This window comes from Pangasianodon hypophthalmus, chromosome 7 (assembly GCF_027358585.1).
Source record: "Pangasianodon hypophthalmus isolate fPanHyp1 chromosome 7, fPanHyp1.pri, whole genome shotgun sequence".
NCBI lineage: Eukaryota > Metazoa > Chordata > Actinopteri > Siluriformes > Pangasiidae > Pangasianodon > Pangasianodon hypophthalmus.
This window is the reverse complement of record NC_069716.1, coordinates 19,367,306-19,392,145: the sequence shown is the minus strand read 5'-3', so window position 1 is coordinate 19,392,145 and position 24,840 is coordinate 19,367,306. Positions and strand designations below refer to the sequence as shown.

The window sequence follows — 24,840 nt, the reverse complement described above, 5'->3', positions numbered from 1 at the left end:
TTATTATTATTATTAGGGGGACAAGCACCGAAGTTGCACCCTATTGTTATTCTACCTTTTCTTATTATTATTCTTCTGCTTCTTCTTCTGGCTAGGGTGTCTATCACAGCCCACAGAACTGTTGGGTAAAAAGTTGTAAAATTTGGCCCACTGTTTGGGGAGGGTCTAAGGAACATTCAGACCAAATTTGGGCTAAGTGCTGCCAATGCTCTAGCGCCACCATTCAGTCAAATTTTGGCCTAATTTGGAAGTACATTTTCAACCAAATTTTAAAAGGATCCCTGGATTCCCTGGGTCGAGACAAGTTCAGTGAACCCTGTGATGTCAATTTCCGCCTAATTAGATGTTCCCCCATCTTGGATTTTGTTAAAAACTTTTTTTTCTCTATTCCTCCTAAAAACTATGTCCAATCAACACCAAATTTGGCACACATCATATTCAGATCAACTTGGACAAAATTTGTCAAAAGAATGTTGATATTCCAAATGTGCCAACAAATATGATGGCGATGCTGCCAAATAGTAAGTGAGGCTGTATCTCAGCAACGACCTTGCACACTGACACAAATCTTGGTAGGCATCTTCAGGACCATGCCCTGAGGCTATACAACTAATTTTGTGACAGTGCCACTTACTGGTCAAAAGTTACAATAACATGCCAAAAATGCTTCCATCTAATTGCCAATTACTTCTACTCCTCCTCCAAATTTTGTCCAATCTTCACCAAATTTGGCTCACATCATATTGAGACCTGTCTAAACTTGCACATAGTGGAGAAAAAGCCCCAGACTGATGAGAAAAAACATAAATACCTTAGATGTTTTTAAATTGGAAGAAGAAAAAAATTTTAGGTCAGAGCAGTAGCAATCACGACCAAAGGTCAAAGTAGCAACAGACAACTCCACAGGTCACAGCAGTAGTGGCAGCAGTGCTGCCCATTTGTTCATCTAGACCTTTCCACCTACAGTCAGAGAAATACACCACTGTCCATGGTCAAAACATACACATCATGAGTGAAACTACAAATCACTCTTGAATCCCTTTGCCTAAAGTTATGGCTTTTCCTGTGATTGCTTAGGCAACAGTTGTAGGACCTCTGTTAATGAACGGCCCACCGAGTCTGGGTGCTTGGCCCCTGAAAATGCTGTTTGCATTATTATTATTATTATTATTATTATTATTATTATTATTAGTAGTAGTAGTAGTAGTAGTATTTTTTACATGTGTAATTGACATTGAATTTCCAAGAAATAATAAATACATCAAAGCATGAAATCTCTTTTCAAATGTGTCCTGTGGCTCAGCAAGTGGAAACGTTGTGGTGCACACTATGCAAATCGAGACATCCATTCCTGTATTCATAACACATATGAAGCATGATACCTTGCTTCCTAATCTTGAATTCCTGGAACTTTCACATTCAGGATACAGTATGACAATATCATCGCACTGAATTTGAAGGAATTTCATTATGGACAACATAAATAGTCTTCACTGTTACTCTGACCAAAATAAAACTGTTACTGAAAATGAATGAATGACTGAATGAATGAATAGATACAACATAATATGTCTTAGTTACAGCATTATATATCATACTCCCTGAGGTTTTAATATAGTTGTTAATGATTTGTTTTTGAGTATTTGTCCATTTGAGGGACTAAAATCACTGAAAGTGTACTTTTACTAAAGAAAAAATACAATACAATAAAATAAAAGGGCTGTAGTTATTCAAAGAGCCAACGCATGTTCATCCATGTCTTTCCATGTTTTTTTTCAGCACAAAGAGAGGACATGTAAATACATGCAAACCTTATTTTGCACAAACACACAAACAAAATTTCCTGTTTTACAGTTTAACTTTTTTTTCTCCATTTTTACAATGATTTGCATGTTGTATACATTGGCTAATAAGTGTGACAAATGAGAGCATTTTGGCAATCAACTTAAATAAGGAACAAATTTATTTCTAATTCATTCATGCACACACTGGGCTTCATTTATCAATCTTTCAGTAAAGTCATGTGTGTGTTTTCCTAGGCCACACCAAACTACACATTTTTGCCAAATTTACAAAAGTTAATGCAGTAACTCTGATTCTATTCATACTCACGTGGATGATGTCAATCACCTGTGATGTGCAAAACACATGCACGCAACAGTTCATTTGCATGAACAGTCATTTGCCCACAAAACCCCAAAAGGTAAAGCTTACAGAGAACTGAAAGCCGGAATGATGACAAAATCGGAAAGGAATTTCTCAGAAGCAGATTTTGTATTTATGTCTACACCAATAAAAATATTAGTTATTTTATATATATATTAATAAAAAATTTATGCAAACTCAGGAACTCTCATAGGATAAACATTTTACTGAACTAATAGGATTTTCATGAATACCAAATTTCTTCTGTAAATGTGCATACGAACGATTTACAAATAAATTCACTCATATCCAGCTTGATAAATGAGGCCCAGTGTTCACACTTTTTAGATGACTGAAACTCACACTTTGAAACTCCAGCTTGCTTTTCCCTTTGCTGCTCATAACCTTTACCCTTATTATTTAAACCTCTCCGTCTGTTTGGTTTTAGGAGCTTAAACTGACAATCCATCAGGCAAAAATCTATGTTTCAAATCAATCTATCCATCCACTGCTTCAGATGAAACCTGTTAATCATAAAGGTCTTTAAAGTAATTTGGTCTTAACCATTTCCTTCACTTCTGTGTCAAAAATGGACTCTTCCATCTTGTCAGAACTGGAATCCATGATGTCACTTGATCTTATTTCAGATGGATCCAACAAATGTGTTTTTGTGCCTAAGGAAATGAGTTTTTAATCTTCTATATACAGCCTTAGATGTTATGCAATGTCTGATGTGTTATCTGTTATCTACTCAATAGCTACTGCACATATTCACTGACCATAGCCTTATTTATGCATACTTATATTTGTGTATATTAATAAATGTATGTGCATTAATTACCTGTGCAGTTTTCCTCAGAGTGTGTGTTCCTCTCACACTGATATGTATCTTCTAGTATATCTTCTCTCCTCTCTCTAGGTTTATTCCATTTTCCAAACTGTAATTAACACAAGCCCCACCCAGAAATATGATGGACTGCAAGCTTGAAATAACACAGACGTAAAAAAAATTATGTCATGTTGGTCAGAGATTCATAGTACGTACACGTAGATGTGGCCACAAGCTGCTGTTCTGCACAAAGCCAATGAGGATGATCATACTGAGGAACATGAAGTTACTCATCACTCCCACCACAGCTGATGTGAAGGGGAAGTGATAGAGGACATACCTGTACTGAGAAACTTCAGTCACACTCTCTTTAAAGACAGACCTCTCTCTCTCACACACACTCTCTCTCTCACACATACACAAACCTGATGCCACTGAAGTGAGCATGAATGTAGAGCTGGGCTTTGTAAATCTGAACTTGCTGAGAGTGGATTTCTATAACAGCTCCAACGGTAGGCTTATACTGCAGAGAGAGGGACAAGGAGACTGAAAGTGCAAACTCGGAAACTTTTGTAGACCTACTCTGCCTGCTTCCACTTTCCTAACACACCTATAAAGTTAAATCAAAAAAGTTATAGGCTAAACCATAGTGAAAAAGTTGCCTTCTGGGGCAAAGTCAGAAACGTCAAAGAAGAGGAGCAATTTTCCATGTGGAGTTCATTAACTGGAACGGAATTAAAAGATTAAACTCTGCCTGCATCTAAAAAAGGCTGGCACAATTTCATTTCATGAGGGGCTTTATGAAGACTTTAAGGCAGGGGTTAGCTAAGCTAACTAACTAGTGCTTACAGTTTATACTTTATTATGTTTAATACTGTTCACCTTATATTTAACTTCACCCAAGGTCTTAACTAATGTTCTTAATATTTGTTAGTACATACTATGTTTGTTAGTGTTACTATAGTACATGAAACTAAGACGTTACAAGTTTATGCATTTATGTTATTGCTAATCTTTTTATATGTATTAAAACCAATGGTCAAAATCAATCTACTCTGATTGATTTTGGTAACATTTTACTATTAGGTCCATGATAAAGCAGGCATAATAGAGCCCTTTTAGTGTTTGTATACAAAAAGAGATTCACATGCAACCTGGTTGCAAAAAACCTGAGCAGCCTAGCAACCTGGCGCTGACTGGTAATAATCTGACTGAAGAATCTATCAAGAATTTTAGAATGTTTAGGAATAGGATTTATATTAGCTAAAATGTTATCCACTTATTATTATAGATTGCTGCTAAAAGACAGGGAATGCTATACGGCTAAACTAACACTTTCAAATGGTGTAACTCTAGATGGCTTGCCGCCCTGTCAGTGGTTAAATGATGCTAAGGTTGTGGATTAACCTGCAATGACCGGTCATATATACATATCTTATAGAACCTCAGAGTATTTATGCTAGAGACATATACAAGGCTGAGTCAAATGAAATCCTTCAAAGTGTGACATAAATTAGAAATGAAATGACTTTTTTCTAGAGGAATCCAGTTATTCATTAAGTGCTGGAACACTTGCACTGAATGAAATGGAGATTATGTATAAAAATTATACACTTTTGTGACACCTATTTGCAATAAACAATGCAAAATAAAAAAAAATTAAGGTTTTCTTTTGACTCACCCTCGTAAAAGGCATACAAGTCTCTTGATGCTTACAACTTTGTTATCTGTGGGCGTGTTCAAGACATAATGTTTTATGATTTCAACATTGTGGAACTAAAAGCCAAGGTGCTGCCCAGCCAGACGCCATAAACTCAATTGTTAGCTGAACAAAGTAAGCTAGCTAAAAGTGTCCATTATGGGCAACTCCTTAGTAAGAGCATAACCTAGCTATCTAGTGTTATCTCGCTAGCTTCTCCTTCCTTTCAAGTGAGCTACATAGGTTTAGTAATATAAATTGACGTTAGCTAACTACTAAGCTAAGCCTGTTAAATTAACAGCCAACCGAGTCATATATGAATAGCCTTTGGGATGATCTACATTGTTTCCAACCAGAATCTTTAGAGTGTAAACAATTCATGGTACTAATTAACAAGATGAGTTAACAAGATGTCAACACATTTACTATTATTAATAACTATTCATATATAACTCAGTTGACTATGTACACACTTCATTACTTCCTGATGTGCTAAGGATTAGTGCATGTATTAATTCATCATTATAGAAGGTTTATTTTTGATAAATGCTTAGCTGATATAAATGTGTCAATAGCTGTAACATACTTGCTCCTGACTGTAGGTCTTTTCTTGGTTTATGACCAATTCTGTCCCAATATAGATTTAACATACAACAACTCACATTTTTCCAGGACGTTTCAAAACACGGATATATACTTTATATTTAGTTCATGTATATTTACATTTTAATTATGGGCATTATGTTTCAATTTCATCTATAACAAAGCAAATTTTATGACAAGTTTATCAGAGTAGATCTGTATCTCTCAAAACTCTTTTACTGGCATACATTAGCATATTGCAGTAGCAGGCAAAAGCAACTAATAGAGCGACTATTGTTTTTCTATATCTGTGAGGTTAACATTGTAGTGTGTGTGTTCATTACTGAAGCAGGACAACTCTGTTCAAAACACAGTGGAGAAATACTTCAGTTACATCGTAGTCTTCAGCACATACCATACAGCTGATTAATCACTATCACTACATCCCATTTGAGAGGAACCTGCCAAATTAGGGAGTATATTCGGTCCAAAAATGTGGATTGTGCTATTTGGAAGACAGTGTAATGACAGCTATTTTAAAAAGGTTCCAAATTTAAAGGAGAATTGCACTGTATCTGTATTTAGAGTGGGTAATAACATTATTTATAGTTCAGTGCAAGTTTTTTAAAAATGTCAGATGGTACTGTTCATTTAGGAATATCACAGACTGGGAAAAAAGCTTAGGCAGTTATCATGATGTAAAATTACTGTATGAACACTCCCAGTGGCAAGACATTTAGTATGGGTATGGGTTTGGAAGGGCAGAAATTTGTGGGTTGTGAAATGTGAAATGGTCATAACACACTCTGGGCAAATGAGAGTCTTCCTCTTTCCTTAATATAAAATACATTTTAAAACAATGGCTTTATATGGCATAGTCATATAACATGATCATACTCTATTATATGGCTTGTTATTAGGACACAACCATCTAGCTGTGTCTGTGTGCAGGCCAATACTCACTGAGCTGTCTACATAAGAAGAGTAAAGCTCGACTGGGACATGCTGCTTCTGCTCAATTACTCCCATCAGCATCAAAGGAAGCAACGTCAGAGTCTCCAGAGTCTGCAGCAGGTAGGAGCGATAGTGAAGCATTGTCTAGAATCACCACAAAAAATATGGCTCAGTGAAAGATATTCTTGGTGAGCAGTGCATCGTTTGTGATACTGTAGTAGCAATGTAGCACAAACAATGGGAAGGTTAAGATGGTTGTGCATATGTGTTTTACGTATGTATGCGAACACACAGCTTGCTTTGAAGCATGAACAGTCTGTCCATCATAGGAGTAACATGATATCTTCACCAGGAACATCCCCAATTCCATGTTTGTTGGAGACTCTGGCATTTCCAGGTCCAGTGTGATCTGATAGGGCTGACCAGGTGTCATTACCTACATTTAGTCCAAAAAAGGGTATGAGTGGTGTGAAGAGGTTAAAACCAACACAACAATAATAAAGATGCAACAACAATTATAAATTTAACTTAAAATTTTTTGCATATCTACATACAAGTCAGTAAGGAAGAATTAGATAAGTATAAGACTACAAGAATATGAGGTCACCTGTTTCTTGCCGTTGTTTAGCAGTGAGAAGTTGGCCACAGGAAAGGAACAGACAGAGTCCGAGACCGTTCTGCTGGACAATCAAGCAATCATTAGGATGAGTAAGGGCCAAACAGTATTTATATAACAGTGCTGTTGAATGCTCAATTTGGATTGGCCAGAAGGTGTTAAAGCTCTGATTATAGTTACAGCTCATTCTAATACGTTATTGTTTCAATAGTAACAGTTTACACCAGAAATCGTATGGTGGATGCTCCACATGACCATATTTAAAAATGTGTGTAATCATTGATATTGTGAAGCTTTCTGTGTGGAGATGTTTATTTTGCATTTTTTGAAGGAGTCTCCAGTGTCAGTGCTTTGTATCAGCCAGAGGTAAAGCTGTAACTTTAAATTTCAGACGCAGATTCTTTTTGTCTTATTAACTTAAAGAGAGAAAAAAGAGAGGCAAATGAGGGAATGATTGTTTATAGCTGTTAACCTAAGGTATAACTGGAACAAACTTGTTTTGCGGGTGTTCTGCAACATTAAATGCCACTATAAATAGGTAAAAAGTAATCATTGCAAATTGTGATATAAGAGGAACAAAACACTTCAGGATATGCTGTTATTGCAAAACGATCAACTTTAGCATGGTAACAGTAACTCTGCTTAGCCAAGGGTCACATCGCACCACCCTGGCATTGATTATATTCATATAATGGTATGCCCCATTGTGTTTAATTCCCTACTTATACTAGTACAAGTAAGTAAGTATACTTATACTAGGACTTTTTAATTGCAGTTTGACACTTCTCAAAGGGATAAGCATTTTTTAATCATATCTAGCAAAATGCTTGACTTGGAATGCTAACTGTCCTTCAGTCTTGGAATATTTGAACTGTATGGTACATATTAAAACTCTCACCTGTAATAGAAGTGCACAGGAGTGACGAAGCTTGCGGTGGGCATGAAAGTGTAATAGAAACTGACATAGAGAAAAATGGCCACAAATATCAGCAGCTGAAGCATACACAGGACACTGGCAGTCTGCACGACTTTCTGTTTGATCCTTAGACCCAGTCCAGTTATCACTTTGTGGAATTGGAGCAGGAGGTCCCCAATCTCTGTATTCAGCTCATGTATGCTAGGGCCCTCTGTGTTCAAGTCCTCCATCTCTGAGCTGTGATTTCTATTGTCTTTTCTCTTTCCTTTCTCATAGACTGAAGGTTTTCCTCAGCTCGTTCTTGTCCTTTTCAGTACCCTTACATCAGTTCACTCTTAGCACATGATGAACTCTTGACATAAAAACTTGACACACATTCGCAGATTAACATTCTTCTTGTTTCTCCACAATCCCCACAAAGAGATGTTCCTCATGACTGCCCATGTGGCACCACTTGTCTTCAGCTCTTGATTAATTTCTGTTCATCTTCCAAACAATCTTTGTACTAATCACTACGAGAGCCCAAGCTTTATAGTAGCAGACTTAGCAGCGTGATCTCTTTTTCTCTGTTGTCTCATCCAGGGAAAAGGGCAAGAGGCTGGAAAACACTTACTCTGTGTCCCAAAAGCAAAACATACTACACTGCTACTTATAATGTACCATCCTCCTGGCATTCAAATGGGTGTGGGACTTTTTGTACAGATTTCAGTGACACAACTAGTTGCCCTTACAACCTTGAAACATTCTGCAAGCTATTCCACAGGATTATCCTCAGCCCACAGGTACACGGAAGTGAAAACATATGTACTGTAATATGTTCTGAAAGTACAGCAAAGCACAATAATACTTTGTCCAAAACTGTTTCAGTATGACTGCTACCTTCTCCAAGTTGACTGACTACCTCATAGCATCTTCGTATCACAAATTTTATCACTATTAGAACTCATTTTAAATTTTTAACAGAACATTTAATGGTCCTCCTGGTGCTTTTCATTTACTATATGACTGCTTTGGTTTCAGACATACTAATTTTTCTGGTGTGCTATTTTGAGTAAAAGTATGTGATTTCAGATGCAGACACTGACACTTACCCTAGTGTGGAAGAGTTCATGACCAGCATGTGATGCAAGAACACAAGGAATGCTGCAATGAAAGCATGTGCTTTTAAATGTCCAAGTAGAATTCTCATTAGACATGAGAAAAAAGGAACAGAAGTACCTAGGACATTGTGAAATATTGTTACAATCTGGATCGGTGTATATGTCCAAAACGTTGAAAGACCACCCTATCTGTATTTCACATCACTTTTTAAATTTACCATTAGATTCTTCAAATAAATACATATCTCATGACTGGACATATACTCCACTGCGTAGTGTACAAGCCATTATTTTATATTCTATATATAGTCCACTTAGGGAGTAAGAAGTCATTTGGGATTCAGCCTAGACTTTAGGATTTCATTGCAGATGCACAACAATCAGTAAGTCATTTCTGTAAACACAGATTTAGATCCGCAAAGAAGCAACAATATTGAACAAGCCAGTGCTTTGTTCATTTATACTATTCTGTCTAGGAGCCACTATACAATGTCCCTCAATTATCAGTCTCTGAGGTCTCTGATTACTGAGGTGTTGTATGTTATCTACAAGAAACTAATTTTAACTTTCATTATGCTTGTTGAATGATAAGGAAATAAATTACATAGGGTAGCGCAGCTGCATGCTAAATTAAGTCATCAAGCATGATGAGTGATTGCTTTTGTCTGAGGTAAATGCATTTCCCTATTTAAATTTAATTATGTTATATTTGTCTTTGAACACGGTACATGTCCATTGCAATTTTTCCACTGACAGTACACATGAGCCTAATCACTGATGTATGAGACCTGATGTGTACAAAAAAAAAAAAAAAAAGAAAGAAACATTCACAGGGCATCAGTTCCCAAAGTGTGGACAGTGTTTGATGTAGGAAAAGAGGGTCAGCAGATAATTTTGCTTGCGCCAATGTTTCCCTTTGAAAGCAATTAATCAGTTTCACCACAGGCTCCAATTTGAGATCCCAGTTGAATTTTTTGGTCTCAGTGTGTTTGTTTGTAATCTATGCCAGCTAAGATGCTAGGATAGCACTGACAGTAATGCTTGTGCTGCAAGAGAGAGGGAGAGAGACAGAGAGATGCAACTTCTATAAGTGGCACCAACGTCAAAAACACAGAGACCCACTGGAATGGCTGCAGTGGTGAGGAGGATGTACTTTAATGTTAGGCAGCACTTCTCATGTCAGGCAGCAAGGCGATTTATAGCTATAAGCAATATAAGAACACGCTTAGGGCCAGGGAAGTGGGAAGTGGGGGTGCTGAGGGTACTTCAGCAACCCTGATTTCAGGATTCTTTTAAATGGAACAGCGACTTTAACTGCTAAAATAATAACAATAATATATAGATAAACAAATAAAAAAATAGAGTATTTTGAGTAATCTTTGAGTTTGTACTGTATGCCAGAGATAGTAGTTTTATTTTATGGGTTATTTGTAATTTATTCAAATTGACATTAAACCTTTCACTTTGGATGTTGATATTTGTTGTTGATGTGCAGTCATGCATTGTTGAAATAAAATAGGTACAGTACTAGGTAATTGCCTTAGCAAATTGCAACCATAATGTCGCAAAAGTCAATATCAGACTTTTTCAGGATCCCCATCGAACCAAAATTACCGAACACATGGCACATAATGTCACGTATGCTGCTTAAAATTCCAGCACCCCCAATGTAAATGCCTTCCTGCATCCCTAGGGGGTCGTCATAAGAATGCAGGATTTAAAAAAAAATATGTAAAGTAGTAACCAATTCGGGTCTCACTTAAGGCCCCAAAAGGTTCAGCAACAGCCCTGCCAGTCAGCTTCAACCAATAAAGGCTACCCACATCATCGGCAACAGTGTTCACACTGCTGGGTTCTCTTAAATGCCAGGCAACTTTGAAATGTCAAGCCCTTGCAAACAATCATCTCAAAGGAGAGGAAAGGACTGCCACATTTCTGAAAAAACACACACACACAAATATAATTTTGTACCATGGGATAGGTCATATGACCTCCTATGCAAGGTGATATTAATTATTATGGCCACAGGTAAGGTGTTATTATTAGTGTTACTGAGAAGAGCAGAGAAGCTTTGACTGGCAGCTACCAATTAAATTAGAGCAGCTCGCAGCAGGGAATGAAGCGAGCTCTGTGAATGTCAGATGTATGCGAGTGTGACTGTATATTCCACCAGAGGGCATTCTCATACTGTACCCTGATTGGTGGTTTGGGCAGCAGCATTTTTGCCAGCTCCATAATTGTTATCTCACCTTCAACAACTGTGTAATATTTAATGTCCATGATTTGATGATGACAATACTGAATTTTTTTTTCAAACAGTACCTATTAGAGTATAATAGATTAAATGCATCATACAAAAAACTATAAACAATACAATCTATTAGATATTTCAACAAAAAAAATCTATCTATGGTACAAAAATGTCCCTGATGAAGTTTGTTAGTTTCCATTCCCCTTACATAGTTTGCTTCAGTTTATTAATTTAGTCATTTTCTGCAGCTTAACAATACAAAAAAAACCCAAGGAAATTAATAGCCAATTTCTTAACAAACTGGAACACACCGTATGTACCATGCTGTGAAAGGTGGCCCCCTCCTATGTGGTTGATTTCTCAATGCACATTACTAATAAAACCAGCTGTGACCCTTGTGAGTATGCCTCATAGTCACTCTCCTTTCTCTGCCTCTCTCATTATCCTTTCTCTTGGGACCTGCCAGATGTCACTGAGCAGTCCTGTGACCTGAACGTGTAGGGAAATCATTATGAAAACATTATTTTCTGTCATCAATTTTCTAGCACAGACTCTAATTACAATGTAGTGGCACTTTGTGCATTTGTACCTTTATATGCCATCTGCTTGGTTCTGTGGTTTAGAACTTTCAGCATTAACATACTGTAAAAAACTGTGATTGTGTTCAGAACATTGCCTATAAGTTGATTATTTGGTATAAGCAAATGTCCTATTGAACATATAAAGGATAGCAGTTTTAAAATATCCCTGGTGAAGGAATGAGTGTTTATAGCTGCTATAATGTAGGTGATCAGTTTATAGTCACATTAAATGCAGCTATAATCTGATAAAAGTATGATATGTTGTTGTAAGTATGATGTGTTTTTGTCAAGTAAATTACTCTAGTATGCGGAATAAAACTCTTTGGGAGGTTTGGTTATAGGAAACAAATCAACTTGGGCTGCTTCGGTGACATTACAAGAAGGGGAAGGATACACTGTTCTCTGAATGTGCTCTTCTCCAGCTCTATTTGGGGAATGACAAATCAAGGCAGGGATTTTGAGGCTTATTCTATACCAAAACAGTGATGTGTTGTCTAAGGTATCTGCTACACACATGCATAAACTCAGTGCTAGATACAGAGTGACAGGCATGCATAATGTGTGACTGAATTCATGTAAATGAGTTGACAGCTTAAACAAAGCTACCATTCATACGAGCTGCTGCTAAGTATTAGTTTTCAAAGACAAAATAGACATATACATAAAGACAAAGACATATACATATACATATATATACTGCAAAAAGCAGTTTTACCTTTGGAATTATACAAATATTATAGGTCTAGGAATTGCAAACTACATCTTTAAATCTATATTGCTTTTCTACATAATTCAGTCTATTATGGTATGAAAGGTAACATAAAGACACATGTAATTAAAAGTTTCAGACTTCTCCATGCATACGTCTGTCTAGATGTCATTTAGATAATATAAGCTAACATGGGTTTGTTTGATTCTGCATAATAAATGTTGGCATAAGGTCATGTGTCAATTTTTGCAACTGTCAATTTTAATCATGTCAAATAAGCTTCTAAAACATGATGATGGTATTCACACTAGCCAGATTTCCATCCATGTGATTTTATTTTGAACTGTTTTTGTGAACATTGTTTGTCAACGTAGGCAATGGACACTGCATTTATACTGTATATATACTGTACATTTATATGTATATATACAACCACACATTTTTCCATTTAACTTTTATAGATTATTATTTGTCAATATGTGAAACATTTTGAGAAACTATAGTGGAAAGGAACACTGTGAGCACACACTGTCTCCACCATTTTCATGGAAAACCCCTGTTTCTATTGAAAAAATATTCTCTTAATATTAAACTCATATGAGTATGAAGAGTTTGCAATATTGTACCAAGAATTTAAACAAAAACCTGAAAGAGGCAACTATCAAGAGCCCTTCCATTGCAATTTAGCAAATCATGTTATTTCTGATGTATCGTTGACATTATATGCTTAGTATGGGTTTGGAAAAACTTTACAAACTGCACCTTTAAGATTAACTTCAAACAAATAATGTTACTTGGTCAGGCTATTATGTAAATATTAATTTATTGTAAATATGTATTAACAAATAGCCAGCTAACAAAATGATATTCTTAGGGTGTCCTCTGAACATCCTTTAAAATTATAAGGATGTTACAACATAAGGTGCAGTAAAGCATCCTTTTCCTGACTACCTCAGAACATTACAAAAAATGTCTTCCTGCTACTATATTACAGTTTACATGATATCAAACCAATACAGGACCAAATATCAATGTTGTTGAATGCCCTCTCAGAGTCATAACTGCAACATCATCTTAAAACATACTGTACATAGGAACTGTCCATAATATTCAGAGAGTCATCAAAGACATTGTAACAACATACTGTCCACATAACTTTATCCAGCAGAATAGAATCGATGTCTGCTAGCATTATGGCAATGGCATTATGTTAGCTGTTAGCTGGTTAAATAGTATGTATTCTCATCTCCACTCTCCTGTGCATAGCCTTGAAGGACAATTAGCTTCATTCAGATCAGCTTGAAAAAAAAAAGATGGTGCATGGAGTAAATTAATGACATCCACGCATATACATATATATAAACACACACACGCAACAGATTTTTATGCAGACAGTCTCTAGAGTTTACTCAGAATGGTGCAATAAAGAAATAACATCCAGTGAGCAGCAGTTCTGCAGACAGAAACGCCTTGTTGAAGAGAGAGGTCAACAGAGAATGGCCAGACTGGTTCTAGCTGACAGAAAGGCTACAGTAACTCAGATAACCACTCTAACAAATGTAGCATCTCAGCATGCACAACATGTCATACCTTGAGGCGGATGGGCTACAACAGCAGAAGACCATGTCGGGTTCCATTTCTGTCAGCCAAGAACAGAAAGCTGAGGCTGCAGGCGACACAGGCTCCGACACCAATAGACCCAACCTGCCTTTTGTCAACAGTCCAGGCTGGTGGAGGTGGTGTAATAGTGTGGGGAATGTTTTCTTGGGACACTTTGGGCCCTTTAATACCAATCAATCATCACTTCAATGCCACAGCCAATTTGCTGATCGTGTGCATCCCTCCATGGCCACAATTTACCCATCTTCTAATGGCTACGTTCAGCATGATAATGCACCATGTCACAAAGCAAAAGTTGTCTCAAACTGGTTTCATGAACATGACAATGAGGTCAATATTCTTCAGTGGCCTTCCCAGTCACTGGATCTGAATCCAGTAGAACACCTTTGGGATTTAGTAGAATGGGAAATTCTTAGCATGAAAGTGCAAAATCTGCAGGAAATGCCTGATGCAATCATGTCAATATGGACCAGAATCTCAAAGGAATGTTTTCAACATCTTGTGGAATCCATTCCACGAAGAATTGAAGCTGAGAATTTGAGAGCAAAGGGAGGCCCTACCCAGTATTAGTATAGTGTTCCTAATAAAGTGGTGAGTATGTGTGTGTGCGTATGTGTATATATATATATATATATACACACACACACACACACACACACACACATATATGAGACTGTTGCGTGTGAAAATTCCAGGAGATTTTCTGGTGCTAACAATCATGGCACTGTCAAAGTCACTGGGATCATACTGTGACTGTGCCATGTCTGCATAATAGCTGTGCTGTATCTGCATAATTATATGCATTAATTGTGCTGCTGGTGCCTCTACATAATTGGCTGTTTGGATTATTATTATTATTATTATTATTATTATTGCATAATTAATCAGCAAAACACTTTGAAACAGAATCATTAGTTTCAGACATACCATACAGATAAGTGAAAAAACTTTAAGGAAAATCAGTGGCTCTGTTGTTGGCTGGCATGGTTTGAGTTCACTCGTTCCCTTAGATGGAAGGATCACTGCAAATCAGTACAAAGTTTTGACTGATCACCTTTATCCTATTATGGTGTTCATCTCTCCAGTACATTTCCAGGGACTTGTAGAATATGTGCCAAGGTGTAGTGAAACTGTTCTGGAGGCTCATGGTGGCTCAACACCCTCTATGTTGTTTTTTCTTTAATTTGTCACCCATTTCTATGTGTTGATTTAAGAAAAACATGAAAAATGTGGAGGTCCAGATGGCAATCAAGAACAAAATCGACACTGAAATTATGTAGCCTTCTGGTCTCGTGAAATGTTGGTTATGGTTCAGTGAAGTCTGAAGACAGTATAATATAAATTATAACAATAAAGCTTGAATGCATTGGCCATTTTTGCACTACTGTGTCTTCTGAGGAGTGTGTAGGTGTGACATTAAATATTCATGAAATCATTTGGCATAACCCTGCACTACATTTACAAAAGACAGGGACAACAGATACAAGACTCACTGGCACAAAAGAAAAAGATCTCATTAACACTTTATTAAGCCATGCTTTATTAACATGTTTATTAATCATAATTCATCAAATGCTTCATTGCATCTACCTTCCATATGCGGTTGCATTTTAATTAACTGCCACAGATGCTTTTGGGGAAAAAAAACAAACAAAAACATTTTGCTTTTAATACAAATGAACTCAGTACAGGTGTACATTGAGCAAACTGAACATATGCCACTGATGCTAGTTAGCATGGTGTCCAATGTGTTAAAATGTGTAATGACTCCAACTGTGGCATCCTGGTGCCTGTTTCCTTTCGTACCTCACCACAGAAAGCCAATCTAAAGGTCAATTGCACGTTTCAAAGGCTGTGATTCTGGCATGCTCATGAATAAATTAGTGAGGGGTGACTAGATCTGGTGAGTTAATGGAGCTATTAACATCGACAGCCTACTGAAAATGCCAAACCAGCCCTCAGTGTAAACACTTAGCTCTGAATTGCTGTGTGAAGTTTTGCCTTTTGTGGCGGCTGCGAAGTACTTCATCGTTTCCCTTTTTTCCTATGTTTTTTTAAATGCATGCATTTACAATTGTTTCTTAAAACAGGCTTTGGATTTGGGTTTAGATTATTTGGATTATTTTTAAAATTTTATAGATTCTTTTATTTTCATATATTTTATTCAATAGAGTCACATTATTCCAAAAAATTATAATTGCTTAAATTTTCCTTGTAACCAGGACCAATAATAAGCACTTACCATTGACTCGTTTTATTGCCTATATAATAAAAGTTTTAATGCCCATCAGACCAACAGAGGAAAGTCAAAACCTCTCCTATTCCCTGGATACCAAAAGGACACAAAAATGCTTTGACATTCCAGTGTCTTCATGTACAAAATTTTAGTAGAATGGGGATGCCTCTGCCACCAAGTCTATTCCTTCTTGTTACAGATTGTATGCACTTGAGGCTGAATGGGCAGAAATCCCCATAGCCACATTCCAACATCAAGTGGAAAGCCTTCCTAGAAGAGTGGAGCCTGTTATAACAGCAAAGAGGAGACCAACTGCATTTTAATGCCCAAGATTTTGGAATGGGCACGTATGGGTCTGAAGGTCAGGTGTACACATTTGGCCACTTTTGGCCATATAGTGTATGTACATATATACAGTATTTTATGAAATGTGTTAATTTGAAATAGTATATAGTAAATATCTTGCCATAAATGTAACAAAATAAAACTATTACTTGTACTTATGTTTTATATATTTTGACATTATGGAAATATATTTAGTTCCTCCTCTCAGAATTCTAGTATTGTTGCAAAGTCGTGTCGATTGTTATTGTGCATTTCTGAGCCTTGTTTTCTTGGTCCTGTGTTCCCATTACTTCCTGCTTTAGACCCTTGCTTATTTTTCACGTATTACAATTACGGATTATACTTGTTTGATGTTGCCTGCTTGTGATTTGACCTATTTTGTAGATTATGAATAATACTGTGATAATTATTGGATTCGCTCTAATAACAAAAGCTCTGAGTTTACACATTTGGCAGAGCTTTAACGAAATTCCACAAAGCCAAAAGCACACACATTATCCATGCAATATAAACAGGACAATACAGTGAGTCCAAATGGCAGGGACAAAAGACAGGCAAGAGTCCAACAACGTTAAGATAATGTTAAGAGTGTGGACTGTTTAAGTACTCTCATTAGCAAGGTACAGGTGCATATAATGATAGTAATTATTCAATCCCTGATAGAGGGTGGAGAACAGAATGAATCCCAGAAGACAGCACAGGCATATGGTGCGGTTGCCCTGGGAACAAGATCATGATAAAATGTATTTTCATCCCATATGATATAAGTGTAGAGTACATTTGCGGAATAGAAAATCCAAATATAAACAGAAACAATCTGACATCAAAGTTGTTAAAAGACTAATCACTGCCCACTGGCTGAGTCTTAGCATGACGGGTGCCCAGTTCGAGCAAATATTGGCAAAACCCTCATTTTCCCAGCATGCAAGCTTGACTCTGATTTGTCTTTAGGTGACTGTGAGTCATTGTGAACATTCTAATGCAAGTTCCACATGCCATGTTGTTCTTTTTCTTATTTGCACCAGTAGTACAGTCTTAACTGTTATTGCACATAAAGCCAGCCTTCAGTCTGTTCCCAAAACTGAGAATAAATGAATCCTAAATTGTCCCAGGTCATGTTGTCACAAGATAACTTATTTGCACATTCAGATAATTTGAACAGTGTTGGTCTTCCAGATTCCCACATTTACTCTCAGGGCTCTCCATATTTCTCACATATCTCGTCTTAATTTCCACCTTCACTATTTAGGCTCATTAACCCTCTATGGGCATTTTTGTCCTACATATTTAATTCTTTGTCTGATTTTGATTCTACCCTTTTCTTTCTTCATTTCCTGCATTGCAGCATCTGCTCATATTAAATATTTGCCTAGTTTTTTTGTGATTTTTTTAGATCGGTTGCTAATAAACTGGGCATTTGGATCTTCGCTCCTGTTTCCATTGCACTCGGTCTGAATGGATTGAAATTTGGAGCCTGGAAGTGGCAATGTTGTGTTTGTCATCATGTGGAGGGAGCTGGGGAGAGCTGAGTGGGATTAGACCATTCTGGAAGGCATTTATTGGAGGCCCAAGCCCATCTCCTGGGCTAATGGGCTGGAACAGATGGGAATGGATGAAGGGATCTGTTGCTACTGTATGTTGCTGCATTCCTTTGTCACCAGTTGTTTAAGGCCCATAATGGGTGCTGATAAAGGAAGATGCATTGAATAACACTAAAAATCTCAGCCATGACTCCAGCTTTGGTGTTCCAGTCAAGCGTAGCCAGAAAAGACCCAAAAAGGATGAAGAAAGGTGATAGAGTTTTCACTGGTGTGATAGACATTTGAGTACTACTTTATTTCCTCATAGGTCAAGGCCTCTCAGGGAAAGAGGACAAATGCAAATCTATTAAATGGAGAAGAAAATGCAAGACCGACATTACTAGAGAGTGAAGGAGGTCTTCATGTTTATTTATATATTCACATTAGACCCTCAACAAAGCCATTCAAAGGGCATACAAGAATCTGTTGCTTTGGTTATAATGGCATTATTTAAACACATCAGAAGAAAATATTAAAAATGTACTTTTAGTAATTTTAGTGCCACCAGCTTTTGCACATAAATTCATTACAAATGTATGACATGCAATCATCTGATTAGCATGAACACCATAAAAGAGCATTTACATTTGAAATATGAATCAGTCCTGAAGGTGCTGAATATTTCACAGAACATAAAGTGATGGAGAAGAAAGATAAAATAAAAAAAGGCGCATGATTAAAAAAAGTCGGGCTGTATTCTTCCTATGACCAGAGATTTCACATCACAGGATGCACCACAAAGATCATTCATTTATTGTATAATATAAAGAGCTCTTTGTAGACTTAATTAAAATACGAATGTTCATTGTTAAAGTGTCACAGTCAGCCTCTATGTGCTTCTAAAAAGTTCAATGCAATAATCTTGGGAAAATCCATACATTCAAAAGGGTGCAGTATTTCAGAGACAGGCAAGGTTTGTGTTCTTTGTGCTCAATCCTGCAGTGTGTGTGTCTTTGTTGGTGACTTTGGTGGACTTATTGCAAGTTAATAAGTACTTGAAAAACAGCTCTGCCCAAGTTGTATTTCTCTCTGAGCAGTAGAAGTGTGAGAAGAATACAACTTGATCAGACACTTGAAATGAACCGAATGAAATGCGGAATGAAAAAAAAAAGATCTGAAAGTGAGCCTTTGGAAACACCTAATCCTGCAGAAGTCTCCTAAGATCAGCCTATAGATTAGAGACTATACAAAGAAAAGAAAGGTTAGATAAGAAAAGAGACAAAGGAAAATAAAACAACATCTACAGATTATCACGCTGTGATGACACTGCAATTGGCTTGATCATACACAATCAGAGAGAGCTCTCTTTTAGTAGCAAAACTTCAGGGGTGGAATATTTTTGGATAGCATGTTGTATGGAGTTCATTAGCTGCTGGCCAGAATCTGTCCTCTTTTTATATAAAACTTCCAAATAGTCATGCTGTTAGTCATATGATTTTCAAGGGTATCTCTGTACATACAGTAATAACAGTACAGACTTCAGTTCTGCCAGGTTTAATGTGCTTCCCACTTTAAAACACTTGATTCAGCTCACAGGTGGCCAGATAATTAGCTCATGAGTTGAATCAGATGAGTTTAGAACAGGAAAAATTCTCTTGGCAGGACTAGGCTATATAAACAAATCCGTTTTCAAATTAATAGAAAGACACATGTTTCGTACATGTGGCGAAGTGTAAAAAGCTGATTTCCAGCTCAGGAGTGATCCAAAGAACTGATCTTGGTCCTCTTGAACATGAACTTGAACATTGCTACCTGTTTCAAGTTTCACGATGGTGGGGAAGGGGTTTTGGTCAGTGGAGGAGACAGAAAAATTGAAATATATATAACCAAAATTTCATTCTCTATTTAGGTCACCTTTGTGGTGTGGTGTATGGATAAAAATCTTCCTGTACAAGGACATGACAGGCTTCCAAAAAGTGCTGTTCTACACTGCTTAGGTAAACAATAAACAGAAGGACCTGGTGCCTACCATTTTACAAACCTGTGAGCACAAATGTAGCATATGTGATTGTGTGAGCAATCCACGGATCAGAAGGAATTCTTCTATGTGAAAGCACACGTGCAATTATGTTGTAATGTAGGGCTGTTTCTGAACATTTGGGGGACTCTGGCACCCACACCAATCATATTATTTTATATGCAAGAATGAACAGAATGAATAATTCATGATCTTGGATGAAGGGAAGTTTAATAAACAATAAAAATCAAAACAACTGAACTATATACACAAGTAATTAAAAGATGAATTTGGCTTAAAAATGTACCTGCATCATTTTCAGTTAGTTCTAATGCTTATTCCACCCCAAAATATTTCCTAGCACCTGAAAAATTACCATTACACTACTTAGCATGGTGAAGCTCATTATTTCACTGGTTGTGACTGCTTATGTTGCTATAGTTCTCTAGGTTATTGATCTTTTAACCATCTGAGTGGTGATTATCTTTAAAGTTTAATAGGCTACTGTTGTCATAGCTAGTATTCATGACCTAGCAACTAAACGAGTGTTAACACTTTCTTACACTAGCTAGTTAGCACTAACTGTTTTTTTTTTTTTTTTATTTCAATTACATCAACAAGCAGAAGCAGGAAAGAGGACAAATGGACTAAATCAAGTTAATTATTAAGCATTATATTTCTTGTACCAGTGTTTTGGGTCCATTTCTCCCTTTCTGCTTTTTTCTTTTTGTGTTTATGAGATAGATATGAATGCTTCACAATCACTGCTTCTTCATGATCTTTTTTACATTAGCTATGATAGTTACCCAAATTAGTTACATACATTTTTATTTCTATTCTTTTCACACCACAAGGGAACCTTGACACATATATGTTCAGGCTAAAGTGTGCTTTTTTACATATCTATTTTAAAAATCATGGGGCCTCCTGGTAGTCTGGGGGCCCTAACCAACCAGCGCTTATACTGCTTATAAGAAATGGCCCTGTGCAAGTGATATCTGATTCTTTACAGGCAAAAATATATGATAAATGGTCAAATATTTTAACAAACAAAATGAACAGATTTTGCTTTAATAATCCACCAATATGCCTATACATTGTATTTAAAAACTGCCTTGACTCAACAAAAGCATTTCACAATTTTAAAACTCCCAAGCTATCGGGTGGCTCAATAACCTCATTAGGAACATTTAAAACACAAACGTCTGTCATTACTGTACTGTACTATTGGATATTTTAACATTACACATGTGACTTTCTTAACATTGCACATTTACAGTGTACATATTCTGTGTATTCTGTATGGAAAAACATGCTGACTCTTGTGGTTTAAATGTTGGATAGATGTAGTATTGTCTGGTGTATGGTGGTGAACTGGCTGTCTATTTTTTGTACTCACTATTACATTTACCTTGCTGTAGAAAGGTCAAAGTTTCAGAGAACAAGATTACATTGACTGTATTATTATCAGACAGTAGCCACTCTTGAAAAACAAACGATATACAAAGACATACAAAGAAACGTCTTTATCTCAGCTGGACAGATCATCTAAGCATTGTATGAAATAGCTATAATAAATCAACTTAGACTTTCAGGGCAACATGTAGAGACTGTGAAAAGGAGAAATTAGCTATCATTAAGATCTGGAATGCACATTCAGGCCCAAATGGGAATGCGCTACAGTTAATTTCCTTGGTGCACTGATGAAATTCTCCTCCTGCTCTTCCCTTCCCTTGACATGTTAAAAAAACATCCGTTTTTCAATTTAACACTCTTTATCTGTGCCTAAAGCCAAAAGATTACTCCTTGACTCACCCACATGCTTTCCTCATCTGAAAAGCAAGAGGGATGGGCTGCTTAGCTTCAAAACAGGATGACAAACACACAGCCGGCAGCCTCATGCATCCTGCAGCAGGCAGAAAATGCCAGCTTCATTAGTGGGGGTTCTGAAGCACCCTGCACACCCAGCTTCTGTGGCCTTTGTCACCCTGTGATCAATATTTAGCATTTTAATTCTGTGTGCGTGGCCTGTCTGACCTCAGAGAGTAATGTGGAAGAATTGAAAGCTGGGGAGAATAGATAAGACACTCAGGGGCTATTAGGAATCTGCAAGGGAAGAGTGCTGAATCTGTTTATTCAGTATTTTCCAATTCCAGTTCGGATTGGATATTAAAAACATGGCAAGTGCAAAAGTTGCTCCTTGGGTCAAAATAATGAGAGAAAATTCTGATTCTATAGCTGCCCAGTGATTTTTGTGAAATAATGTTGCAAATGTTCACAGCTTGCTAAATGACTCAACCCATTGTATATACAGGACAGAAGGATAGAACAATGTCAGATGAAGCATTATTTTTTTAGCTGAGCTGAAGCATCTTTACACTATTGTATATGTGATACGTGACTGGTGCCCTCACGTTTGTCCTTGGATACTCAAACCTTAAATGATCTCTCTCTCCCTCTCCCCATCTCACTCTATCTCTCTCTGCTGGAGCTCTGTTAGCAGCAGGGAAATGGCACAGGGCCCGTTTGAAATGAAGTCGTGCACTCTCTGCTGTGAGGAAGAAGTCTGATTCTCAGATACCAAGCAATGTGATCCCTGGCAGAGGAGACTCAGAGTGGACTGGTTTTTAAACATTTTAATGTCTACTGTAGTAATAATTTTAAATGTTTGACTATGCCTTTATTGAAGAATTTGAAGAATTCAACTTAACTTACACTTTATATTTTATGCGTTTGTGCATAGAAGTGTCAAATGTATTTCTCTGGCATGTAGCATTAGTGCATGAGGGGTGGAGGAATAATACAGCTACATTTTAAAAATGCCATCTCAGGGGTTATATGGATAATAAAAAGTTTGAGTTCCCTAAATAGGTTCTAACTGGAACCCTCTCTGATAGGGAAATCCTCTACTGTAGTCTTCTCCTACTGTCATAATAGCCCACACCCATAATAGCTCCCCTACCTGCCAAGACACTCTGTCACTGGAGTTCTAATTTCCTGAGGTTCCAGAGGTTCATTTCCTGTTTACTTCCTGGTTTTGCACTATACAAGCACATGGTTTAAAAATTACTAAGTTCTGAGGTGTGTTTTCATCAGTCTGATGTGTTCACGTGTGTTGTGACCATTTCGCTATCTCATGTTTGACTACAATTTGAATTGCCCCCTTGATGTGATGACTTTGTGCCATTATTGTGACCATTGCCTGCTAAAGATATGGATTTTAGATTGCGTTGGAGCAATATAGTCTAGGCAGGATTCTGAAGAGCTTTTTCAGTAAATTTCAGTAAATATCTTGCAAAGTTCATTCATTCATCTTCAGCAACCGCTTTTATCCTGGCCAGGGTTGTAGTGAATCCAGAGCCAATCCTGGGAACACTGGGTGTGAGATGGGAATGCACTGTGGAAAGGATGCCAGTCCATCTCAGGGCACCATGCACACACACATTCACACACTCATTCACAATTATGGGTGCTTTAGCATAGCCAGTACACCTACTGGCTTGTTTTTGGGAGGTGGGTGGAAAACAGAGAACCCAGAGGAAACACATGCAGACATTGGGGAGAATATGCACAGAAACTCCATCAGGACCGTAACACGAGCTCAGGAATCGAACCGGGGATCCTGGAGCTATGAGACGGCAATCCTACCCACAGTTGACAATGGTAAAGTGTTCTTTTCCAGCACTGATTTCTAAATGAAATGATTTATGGTTTCTCTGAACTACTGAAATGACCGTTAAAGATCATCTGACAGCCTTCTCGAGCCCTGCTTGTTCTTCATTCTTCATTCGAGACTCAAGGATTCAAGGATTCAAGGCTATTGATAACATTTATATTGTAGATAACAAATAACAAATGAAAAAGTATCATTAGCATTAATCATTAGCTGTACTATGTGTTGAAAAAATTGCAGTATTTTCAAAATCAAACATAAATAGGGCTATTGGGAATTTTCTTCACTTGGGATGTTTGCAAGCCTGTTATGACTGGTAGGAGTTTTGATAGAACCACTGGTCATGTCTGATTTCAAAATGCTTTGTGTTTCTCTTCCAGTCCTGTGTGTAATGACATATAGAGCTTGATATGTTTAATTCTCCATGGATGAGTATACCAACTTTTGAAGACTGTGAAAGATCATGTGATATGGTTCACACAGCAAAGGGCAAAGCCATAATTGAGCATGAATAGATTTAATTCAAGAGAGATAATTGCTATAATTTCCACTGCTGTCAAGATGTTTGATTATAAAAGACACATTAGTTAATAACAATAACTTAAACAATGCGTAGAAACATCTTGGACACAACTACTGAATCATGTCCCTAAGATCAGTGTTGCTGGGTTTAGTGTTTAGGGTACATTTGGGAAGTGAAATGTGAAAATGCTGTTTATATAATAGAGTTTAGACAGTATGAGAAATAACAGAATGACACCACAGATGCTAAGCCACTCTGTTGGAATAAATAATAAAAATGAGCTATTATACAAAAAAGCGGGAGAAAGAAGTGGCACATTTCTTGCCATCTTTCCTGTCTTCTATACTCAAGAGCTCCTGTCAGTCAAGTCGTCCTAATCCTGAACAACGACTGAGCAGAGCCTGGACCACAGGCCTGTGAAATCACTTTGTGGATATCTCACTGTTTGTGAGTGCATGCGAGTGTGTGTGTGTGTGAGTGAGTGAGCGCACCTGAGAGAGAGTGGGAGAGAAAATCACAGTGTT

At 37.1% G+C, this 24,840-nt stretch overlaps 1 protein-coding gene across 1 annotated transcript; it reads right to left on the bottom strand.

The window, feature by feature from the left end:
* Positions 1-1,587: 1,587 nt before the first annotated feature.
* Positions 1,588-8,289, bottom strand: bscl2l (BSCL2 lipid droplet biogenesis associated, seipin, like). The gene is made up of 8 exons (XM_026918268.3): positions 7,724-8,289; positions 6,817-6,886; positions 6,502-6,645; positions 6,219-6,353; positions 3,400-3,497; positions 3,191-3,314; positions 2,987-3,083; positions 1,588-2,819 (listed from the first exon to the last, which is right to left on the bottom strand). The coding sequence occupies exons 1-8, from the start codon at positions 7,969-7,971 to the stop codon at positions 2,689-2,691; spliced, it is 1,047 nt and encodes a 348-aa protein (XP_026774069.1). The 5' UTR covers positions 7,972-8,289; the 3' UTR covers positions 1,588-2,688.
* Between the last annotated feature and the right edge of the window lie 16,551 nt (positions 8,290-24,840).